Source organism: Mytilus californianus, unplaced genomic scaffold (genome assembly GCF_021869535.1).
Source record: "Mytilus californianus isolate M0D057914Y unplaced genomic scaffold, xbMytCali1.0.p SCAF_4, whole genome shotgun sequence".
Taxonomy (NCBI): Eukaryota; Metazoa; Mollusca; class Bivalvia; order Mytilida; family Mytilidae; genus Mytilus; species Mytilus californianus.
This window is the reverse complement of record NW_026262690.1, coordinates 6,132,599-6,144,074: the sequence shown is the minus strand read 5'-3', so window position 1 is coordinate 6,144,074 and position 11,476 is coordinate 6,132,599. Positions and strand designations below refer to the sequence as shown.

At 34.2% G+C, this 11,476-nt stretch overlaps 1 protein-coding gene across 1 annotated transcript; it reads left to right on the top strand.

The window, feature by feature from the left end:
- Positions 1-96: 96 nt before the first annotated feature.
- LOC127737351 (uncharacterized) lies at positions 97-9,790 on the top strand. The gene is made up of 5 exons (XM_052247971.1): positions 97-295; positions 3,464-3,574; positions 5,154-5,241; positions 8,677-8,844; positions 9,540-9,790. Exons 1-5 carry the CDS (start codon positions 152-154, stop codon positions 9,635-9,637), a joined length of 609 nt encoding a protein of 202 aa, XP_052103931.1. The 5' UTR covers positions 97-151; the 3' UTR covers positions 9,638-9,790.
- The last annotated feature ends 1,686 nt before the right edge of the window (positions 9,791-11,476 follow it).

The following is an 11,476-nucleotide window of genomic DNA, read 5'->3' as shown; positions in this document are numbered from 1 at the left end:
AAATCAGGCGGAATTTTGTGATGACTGGCCTTGAATGATAAGGGGAAGGTTGTAGATCTGCAAGTATTTTTCCTACCCCAGTACACTTCTACTTGATAAGTTATCATCTGGGTTATCAGTTAGATAACTAGTAACATTTTTCCCTGCCAAGATGAAGTATTGCGTTTTGCTTTTGTTAATTCCGTTTTGTTTTGGAGCTGACCCTTCATGCTGTATGCCAAGACAGGCAACATACAGTAAATTTACTGTGACAAGTCAGTTTGATCAAAATCACAATGGATTTCATTCTTTTGAGGTAAGCTATAATAGTCATGTTTTAAAAAAAGTTGTCTTCGATTTGACAGAAACTCGGACTTTACTTCTAGAGTAATCGGTGCTTTCAGCTTTATTTCATGGTGGTCTAACATGAAACAAAGATTTTTAATCAAGAATTTTCTGTGCGAGATGCAAAGTAATTATTGGACGTTTCTCTTATGCATGAATGAGAGCAACACGAGATAAATCCCATACAGATAACTTATAAAAATAAGGAGATGGAGTACGAGTGCCAATGAGAAAACTAGAACGTGTAGACCCATTGCAATTTGGTGGTCTTGGGCTGTTTGCTGCTCTTTGGTCGGGTTGTTGTCTCTTTGACACATTCATCGTTTCCATTCTCAATTCTATCCCCCAAATGATGAACATAAAAGCAATGATAGGTCCCCGTATGGCCTTGAACAATAAGGAAAATTCATACCGTATAGTCAACTATAAAAGGTTCCGTCATGAAAAATGTGAAACAATTCAAACGAGAAAACTAATTGCCTTGGCCCTAATTTATGACAATACAATTTACGAAAAACAAATATGACAGTATTTCGATCAATACACATTCAAAGGATTTAGTGTAAAGACGTCACAAAAAGACTGGAAAAACGCATGACCTTGTGCTTTACCAAAATATAAGAAAACAGTATAGAAATGATGTAGGATTATAAGTGCTGATAACTGTACATATATAGCACTACATATTTAGTTATGTTTTAACTTATCACAAAAATTAAAATCAATGTAAGTACCGATAAAAACAATATTTAAAGATTTTACTACTGTGTTCAATTGATAACCTTGAAGAATAAAGGACCAATGAGTAAACATGGATCGTACCAAAATTTATGGGCTCTATAAACAACATCCCCGTAAAAATTAAGATGTGAAATCCCGTTTTTTATAAGCATTCCAAATTTCCTAACCATATCTTTGTATCTATGAAAGAATTACGTAAGAGTTGTAATAAATTTGTGGTAACGAAATCCCTGACTAAATAATTTACCCAGTTATACATAAATTACGTTCACTGAAACCTAAACGTGACTATATAGACGTGAGCATAGCGGAAAAGTTGTGTTGTATATACAACGTTAGCCGAACCTAATGAATATCACCGTCCGAAACTATAAAAGAAAAATGGGAAAATTAACTACAGGGAACCGTAAATCGTCTCTTTTGTGGTATATTCGTGTGTCTAATTCCCGGTGTAAACTGAATATTATCAAAAATAGAAAAAAGGACAATGATTGCTGTCTGTATAAGATTTATATAAAGTGAGTTTCCTTCGGTAGATTTTCGCAGTCAAATAAATAATAACTTGATTTTTTAAAGCAAAAATATCATCAAGGCAACGTTTAGTGTTTTGAATTTTTCAATCGAATATAGTTTCGACAGATCTTCACTCAAGTGATATATTGGCTCTCAATAATGACGACTTCAGTATGTACACTAAAGAGATTTATCCTGCTGAACTGACTTTGAATAAAGCTACTTCTAACAATGAACACCACCCTTTCCTGGATCTTGATATCTATATCTTTAACTGGAAGCTTAATACCAGAATTTACGATAAAAGAGATGATTTTTCATTTCCTATTGTTAATTATCCCGACACCATCTTATATGGTGTTCATATATCTCAACTTGTTCGATTCGCTCGTGTATGTAACAACGTATTTGATTTTAACGAAAGAAATCTCTGTATTACTGAAAAATTATTACACCAGGGTTTTCGATATCACAAACTTGTCAAAACATTTAATAAATTTTATCATCATTATATCATCTGTACAAAGACATCATTCGTAAATATAAATCAGCGTGCAGACATCTTATACGTTCAGGTATTTCTATACAAAGCACAAAAATGTCGTCATTAACCTCAAAAGCTAACCAAACCTTTCAACAGACTTATTCAGAAGGGATATAGTTACGATACTGTTGTCAGGTCATTGAAGATGGCATTTTTTGGAATAAATATTGATTCACTCGTAGGGTCTTTGCATCGGAAATAAACACATCTATTTTAAAACCAGTTGTTGGCATGATACGGGTTATGTTGTTTTCGTATATTTTATATGATGGTATGATACTAAACCCCTATTGGGAGGGATTGTGCTTGATTTTCATATGATGAAGACATAATCTTTCAATCAGTTTAATTGAGGTCTGGAGCTGGCATGTCAGTAACTGCTAGTAGTCCTTTGTTAATTTATGTTGATCATTGTCATTTTGTTTAGTTTCTTCTGTTACCTATTCTAACATCGGACTCGGACTTCTTTTAAACTGAGTTTTACTGTGCGTGTTGTTGTGTGTTTGTTTATTCTACATTGGCTATAGGTATAGGGGGAGGGTTGAGATCTCACAAAACATGTTCAACCCTGCCGCATTTTACGCCTGTCCCAAGTCAGGAACCTCTGGCCTTTGTTAGTCTTGTATGTTTTTTTAAATCTTGGTTCATTTATATGTTTCGGAGTTTAGTGTAACGTCCATTTTCTCTGAACCAGTATACATTTTTGTTTAGGGGCAAGCTAAAGCCCGCCTCCGGGTGCGAGATTTTCTCGCTGTGTTGAAGACCCATTGGTGGCCTTGGGCTGTTTTCTGCTCTTTGGTCGAGTTGTTGTCTCTTTGACACATTCCCAGTTTCCATTCTCAATTTTATCATACGGAATCTTTTACTATTATTTAAGTATAACATATGTATTCTTTCTTTTTATCAGCAATATTACTGATATACAGTTACCAATCTTAGTCCATTCATCATTCTATCCATCATCACTTTTTTAATTATTTAGAATTATTTCTGGAATTATGTCACTGTTTAAGCTTTGCACGTTTTTGATGGTTGTGTCATTAGCCTAATTCATTTGATATAGTTACATATTGAGGTTGTATAATTACTTTTAAAGTTCTTTGTATATTGACGAGGAGACTCAATCATTACAATATTACACAGTGACTACATAAAGCTGTCATACTGTGAATTTAAGTAATGATTTGAAGACTTTTAGAAAATGGCCCTGGTGTGAAATAAATTCAGGGGAATTGGCCATACCTCTTTCGTATAGCTTTTTAATCCTGTAATAAAAAAATAAGGAAAAGCAGGTGTCCAGTGCGTCTAATGTATTTAATTTTGCTTTTATTTTACATTCAGAAAAAAGGCAAGGTCTACATGGATTTCGACAACAAAAGACGAATTGATATTGTCACAAAAACAGAAAATGGACAGAGCCATAGCATAGTAGCATACACAGACTATAACATTGTGAGTGAGTTTCGGCACATACATAGTGATATCTTAAATATGATTTTGCGTTTATACTGTCCACTTATGATTAATATTTTCTCCATGATAAACAAAACCCCAAGGGTGACTGGAATATACAAATATGGTCACCATGTTCTTCTTCAGGCATGCAGAAAAAACCTTGGTAAAGTCCGTTTGACTGTGCGGGATGTAAACATTCGACTGATTAGGTTAAATCCGACACCTCGTGTAGAGATAGTGCCATTCTCCCTGCACGTTGAAGACCCATTACACCAACTCTTTGATATGTTCGTATGTAGCTTGTTGTAAAGCATAGTTCAGTATGTCCCTATCCTACATACCGGTAACCGGTCTTCATCTATGTCGTCCCACCTTGAAAAAATTACCTTGCATAAATTGTTTATAGTTTCTCGTCCTGAAAATGCACAAAATAATTACTATTGGACGTTAACCCAATTATGCAATATAAATTGTACCTTTATTTTAAAAAAATACGAAATATATTTAAATCCTGCATCGTAATATTCAACCTTTAAATTTTAGTTATAAAAACGCTCTTGTTGTCATTCATTGAATTATGGTTCACGAAAATCAATATTACATGAACAAGGACTACAAAGAGGATACCAAATTGAATTTGACGCAAACGACAAGTTTATCCTTACCGTTAGCTCACAATACAAGCATGATACATAGAACGTCACTTTTTGTTTTGGCCCCTTGAATTTAAAAATCCAAAATACCGATGTGCCAGTCGAATGACATCCTTCATATGTTCACAGAACATTAGATTGTTAGATATCAGTATTTATATTTTTGGATCATTTTGCCTTAAATATTTTCATTCGGGCTTCAAACTTGTGCTTATAAAGGAAAAGTGCAAAAACTTCCAAACTAGTCCCTTCATTTTTATAGCGTGTCATCAAAATTCTAATATGAACCCAGGCCTTACTCAAAAAGATAGTTTGCTATAAGTGAAATCTCATACGATAATTTTATATGTAAACAAATATGTCAATTTCAATATGTTTATGGCTTCACAGTGACATCAAAACTAATATTTCTATTCTAAAAGATCCAGATTATATCTAATTTATCATTAAAACTTACATAAATTTTAAAGGATCGAAGAATTTTATAATAAGTGCAATTTCAGGGGTCAAATAATGGCTCTTACTTTGTATAGTATACGAATAAACCATGATTTAACTTTCATAGAAAATTGGCCGACTGAAGGATAAACGCCAATATCCAACGCTTACTTGTAATAGATAGGATGTGGTGAAGTTAAATATCCAAGGGATACAGGTATACCTCGCTTTAAACTTAAGATGTGAGACTTACGCTTATCAGACAACAAACCAGCAACACGGGTTAACAAAACTACAAATCTTGAGTTATAATACTGTTACGCCGGATTAGTGCACATATCGTACGTACATAGCAAGCTTCAAATCGCCAATGGTAGGCATAAGTTGTGAAAGTAATGTAACATCTTATGTTACGGTCCAAAACATGTGATGTTTATTTCTAAATATTTATATCACCTTTTATTTTGTTCCCTTGATGTCCACAGGGTAAGACGTACGAGGTTGTGGATGGACATTGCACTATAAAAGATGCCTTATTGGTAAATGGATCAATGCCAGCTAACTGCTTCCCAGGTAATGACGGTAATACATAAAAGGAGATGTGAAGTATACGCCAATGAGAGAACAACAATGACACAAATTATTAAAAAAAACATCTAGAGGTCAACTTTATATGTGCCAAAAATTTATACACAACATCTTTTCTTTTCCTTGATGAAGATTTAAACAATAGACCGGTGATAAACATTGCCAATATATCAAAGCGACCTGAGGGTAAAAAAAGCTGTGAATGTTTTTTTTTTCAAATGCTATAAAAGACCTGGCACTCACACAAAATTCTCCATTGAAATAACAAAAACATTCAGACATGAGACAGCCACATTGACAATCATTTTGATCAAGCCGTTTCCTCATTAAATGGTTCAACTCAATTAATTACTGGTAAAATCTTAAAATAAAGCATTCATTTTAAGTTCTTTTGTACACAACACTCAATTTTCGTATTGGGCACTTAAGAAAGATAACTTTACTCTTATAAAAACAAAATCAAAGATCAGCAAGAGTATTATCTGAGTCCCTCTCTTCCTGCGATAGTTTAAAAACACATAGTTTCCCATCTGTACACAAGTATCGAAAAGTCGATTGGTAGAAGAAGAAACTTTAATTCACACAAAAGGAAGGCCAACGTAGATACAAACCTTTTCTTACGAAAGGTCAAATCATACCTATATATTATAAATATAGACTTTGTGTGGTTGGATTCGTGTTGCTCTGTCTTTAGTTTTTTTATAGTGTTTTGTAGACTGTTGTTTGTCTTTTCGTCGGTTTTCGGTGTGTTTATTTTTTTTGCCATGATTTTGTTTGCTTCTCTTCGATTTATGAATTGTAATTGTCCCTTTTGTATCTCCCGCCTGTCTGTGTGAAACACCACTCTGATTCATACAAAAAAAGTATCTGAAACTGACATCAAGATGCTTGATTTTTTATTTAACAACATATTCGTAATGTTTGGTGGACAATTTTAATCAGCAGACAATCTGTGTTCCTATGGGAACCACCTTGTGTCCATCTTCTTGTCGACATGCTCCTTTATTCGTATGATACATATGCATGTTTTATTTGTATGTTATCAACTACAAAAACCTTTTTGTTAGCGTCTTTGTTAGACTTATCTGCATGTTCGTTTGAATTTGTTAGTCAGTTGTATTGTATATTTGTGATGTATGTTTACACAGTTTTGGCTTCCGGATCCCAATTAGTATTATTACTGTCACAATAACCTATTATATATGTTAGGGTTGCTTATCCAGTTTTGTCAATATAACAGAACTATAAGCAACTGTTATATAAGTGGAAGGTTTAGCTAGCTATGAAACCAGGTTTAACCCGCCATTTTCTTTGGTAAATGACTGTACGTACCAAGTCAGAAATATGACGGTTGTTTTTCATTCGTTTCGTTGGTTGATCTCATGTTTGATTTTGTCAGTGTTTATTGACTACCTCCTGTTACCTTGGAGTTCGGTATTTTTGTTATACTTTTATACTTAATACATCTTCATCTGGGGTTTTAAAGAAAAAATGAAAAGATGCTAAAATTTATCCTTTGAATTCACGCTACCCACTATATACAGATGATGTTCTCTCATTGATTTATTCAAAGTTTGGTGTATTTATTGATCTCATCTACCCAATTAAGCTTAAGATAAACGATGTAAGAAATATATAAGGTTGCTTCATAATTCCATTTACATCTAGAAAATGACACCTAGCAAACAGTTCCGCTTAAACTGGTGCTTGAACCTTCTATAACGTTTGTGACTTTCGTCATTGTGACAATAACAACGACCTTCCTTTTATTTCTGTTTTCTCAAGTACGTGTAGGGATTTTGTATAATGATTTACTACACCATATAAAATTAGGAGATATGGTATTGGTATGATTGCCAATGAGACAACTATCCAACGAAGTTTAAATGAAGTGGATGTAAGCAACCATATGCAACCGTACGGCCTTCAACAATGTGGAAAACCCATACCGTATAGTCGGCTATAAAAGGCCACGACATGAAAAATATGAAACAATTCAATTGAGAAAACTAACGGCCTAATTTATAACAAATCTATTTACGAAAAACAAATATGACAGACATGAACCAACGACAACCACTGAACTACAGGCTCCTGACTTGAGACAGGCACATTGGCGGGGTTAAACATGTTTGTGAGTACAACATAAGAACAAACATGTTTGTGAGCGCTCAACCCTCCCATAACCTGGGACAGTGGTGTAACAGTACAACATAAGAACAAACTATAACAGTTGAAAAAGGTTTAACTCATCAGATGGATACAAATAGAAATACATCTAACACAAACACAGAGTGGAAGTCGACGGGTACTTATACATCCCAAAAACAAAAAGACACTAAGTACATAACTGAAAGTACTCGCAGTTACGGACAGCTTGTTCAAAGCCAATAACAACTAATAAAAAAACATGTATCTAAGACTAAAATACCAATCAGTACACATCCAACATCCAATGGATTTAGTGTAAAAACGTCATTAACAGTCAGAAAAAAACATGACCTGGTGCAATGCCAAAATATAGGTATCGACAGATTGTAGTACCGTGAAAGTATACATACGTGTAATATTTAGTATGTTTTTAATTTACTTATAACAAAATCAATATTTATACCAATAAAAACAATATCAAGTATATAGGGTTGCTGCTTATAAAATGTATAAAAAAGTTAATGAAGGTAAAGTTGACGAAATATCAATCTCTCCGAAATTTTCACGGACGACATCATGATTTGATTGACATTTTAAAATATTTGTAACACAGATGACGACGAATATGTTTCAGTTGTCGGAGCAACAATCCATATCCTTTTCTGTTTCATAACTATAAGGATCATTTAAGAAATGAACTTTACGACAAGTTCCCTAGTGTGAACTTTGAATCAGCAACATGCATGTGGAGTATAAATCTCCTGTTTTTCTGATACTATTTTCCAGACTTACGTGATCTACAGTATATAGGGTTGCTGCTTATAACATTTATAAAAAAGTTAATAAAGGTAAAGTTGTCGAAATATCAATATCTCCGAAAGTTTCACGGACGACATCATGATTTGATTGACAATTTGAAATATCTGTATCACAGATGACGACGAATATGTTTCAGTTGTCGGAGCCACAAACCAATCACAAGTTTCTCGTTTATGACATCAAAGACTGCAAATTATCACTGGATTTGTACTTATCATAAGCAGCACCACGGGTGTCCTAAATAGAGCACGTACTGTTTACACGTCTGGGGCTTTTGAAACCACGAAGTTTTTGTTTTGGTTCGCGTTGTTCAAACTAAAAAATTGAGTTAAGTGTTATGTGGACTATTGTTTGTCTTCGCGGAATTTTTTCCTGTGGCCAAGAGGGGTATCTGTCTTTTTTATCTTAAGTTTTTTATTATCCCCCTGGTATCTTCTTACTTTATTCTAGGTCCAAATGCTGGGAATTATTACATTGGACGTGAAACCCTAGGCGATACTCTGACGGATGTTTGGAGAACGGATCTTACACAGTCTCATGGCTTTATGGCTGTGATGCATGTGTCTGTCAAAGACTGTTTGCTTATGACAGAAATCGATTATGGAACCATTCAAGGAGGTAATTTTACATTTATCAAAAACTATTTAAATCCGTATCATGTAGATGCGGATCAGAAAATTGTTAAAGTGTTAAAAGCATGGCGGGTTCCTTCCTAGTTTCGTCGATTTTTTAAGTGATTTAACAAAATATCTTCTGGATCTGACAATGATACGCACGTCTGTAGAAAAAGAAGACACATTCTTCACATTAATAAATAAGCCTTTGCTATAAAACCGAAAGAAACTATTGTTTTAATATACTGAAGGGGTTTTTGTACTATAAGTCTTCAAACTAATCGCCCATATTTATAATACCAACAGGCAACTTAAACCATACTAATTAGTAGAGGGCTTAGAGAACTTACCAAGGTGGTTTCATATTGTAGAAATGGATGAATATTTCAATAGCACGTATTTGTCAAAAAATATTTCTACAGTTAAATGCAGTTTAATGCACACACTTAATTTGTTACTTTTATGAAGAAAGGATTATGGTGAATAGACGATCGAAAGAACAGTATATATATATATATATCACACTAATACACTTTTTATAAGTAACTATTCTGTTAAAAATAAGATCAATCTAATGAAAACATAGATGGATGATGGATGCTTGTTACACCATATCCATAAATATTTGGCTTGAATCTATTGGGGTTTCGGGGTGTTTTTTTACATCACCGAAATGTTTTGTATTGTTTACTTTTTCAGTTAAGATACAGAGTACCACCATCTTATCTGATGCAGTACCACGTATTGAAGACCAGAATGTCTTCCAAGTTCCCCAGCAATGTCACCATCAGCCCTAAAAGAGGAAACAATGACAATAGTTATATTTTGGTTGCATTATCGACAATTTTCATTTTATTAGATATAGAATCAGCAGCAAAATGTGTTGTTTTCTTTAAACTAAAGAGTTTGTGAGATTGAGAGATTTAGAAGAAGTATTTTCTCTTGGTGAAACAATGTTCCATATGTGAATGTTAATACGATGTTGTATGTCTGTACGATAACATTTTTGTGGGTATTTAAGTTGCCAAAGAAACGTCGTTACTGAAAAATGAAATGACAAGACATCCACAGAAATTTAAAGAAAATGCAATACTTTGACTCATAATAAACAGAAGTAGATGTGGCGTGTTTTCTAATGAAACAACCAGTACCAGCTGCTACCAATGACCAAAGGACGAGGATGTAAACAACTCTTCTCTTGTGGAGAGTTGTCTCATTGGCAATCATACCACATCTTCTTATTTTCATATAGGACACTATACGGCCTTCTACAATGCCGGCGCAAATCCTTTTGGTCTTTCTCCTTTTTTGCCATGGCGTTGTCAATTTATTTTCGACTTATGAGTTTGAGTGTCCCTTTGGTATCTTTCGCCTCTCTTTTTTATTGTATAGTAGGCTATAAAAGGACACGAAAAAAATGTAAAACAATTCATAAGAGTAAATTAAAAGCCTGATTTATGCTATAAAACAATACACAAAAAACAACTAAATGATAACAGTTGGACTCTCATTCCACTAATATGAAAACCTGATTGCATGCACTGATATATTATCGAAGTTGGACACTAATATAAAAACCGGATTGCATGCACTGATACATTAACGTAGTTGAAGTAATAATGACTTGAGCTAAACAAAACGTACAATCAATCATTCAGTTATAATTGGTCGCCGGTCTGCTTTGGTGTTCATGCGATTCAGTCATCTTTTGTTTGTTACCTTAATCTTAATTGTCTTCTTATAAAAATAAGGAGATGTGGTATGATTGCCAATGAGACAACTATCCACCTACAACAATAAGGAGATGTGGTATGATTGCCGATGAAACAACTATCCACCTACAACAATAAGGAGATGTGGTATGATTGCCGATGAGACAACTATCCACCTACAACAATAAGGAGATGTGGTATGATTGTCAATAAGATAACTATCCACCTACAACAATAAGGAGATGTGGTATGATTGCCAATGAGACAACTATCCACCTACAACAATAAGGAGATGTGGTATGATTGCCGATGAAACAACTATCCACCTACAACAATAAGGTGATGTGGTATGATTGCCGATGAGACAACTATCCACCTACAACAATAAGGAGATGTGGTATGATTGTCGATAAGATAACTATCCACCTACAACAATAAGGAGATGTGGTAGGATTGCCAATGAGACAACTATCCATCAGAGTTCAAATGAACTGGATGTAAGCGGACGATTAATCGATTTATGAGATTTGAACATTGGTAAACTCATGATTTTTGTCTAAAATTATACAACATATGATGCAGATTTAGCTTTTGTCCGGAAAGGGGGCACATAGAGACGTACCGCCAGTCGTACCACAGGTGCGAGATGAGAAATTTGTAAATATATATAATAGAAAAGGGAGGATATGGGGTATCCATCCTTGACACAAAATCAGTATGTGCACAGTAAAAAACAAAACAATAAGCAAATGAACATCACTTTTATTGCTGTTCTCCATCTCAAAATCACAGTGAGTCCTTCTACACGGAGCAAACAAACTTTCACCTCACTGCAATTTTAAGACGGCCCCTAGCACCGGTTTGAGCGGAATTATTTATCAAACTGACGATCACGCCACAACTTTGAATTGAAGAACAAAGCCA

Coding starts and splice junctions, on each gene's coding strand:
- LOC127737351 (XM_052247971.1), top strand. CDS start 152: ATGAAGTATTGCGTTTTGCTTTTGTTAATTCCGTTTTGTTTTGGAGCT. Junction 5,242..8,676: donor GCCAGCTAACTGCTTCCCAG/GTAATGACGGTA, acceptor ACTTTATTCTAG/GTCCAAATGCTGGGAATTAT. Junction 8,845..9,539: donor TTATGGAACCATTCAAGGAG/GTAATTTTACAT, acceptor TTACTTTTTCAG/TTAAGATACAGAGTACCACC.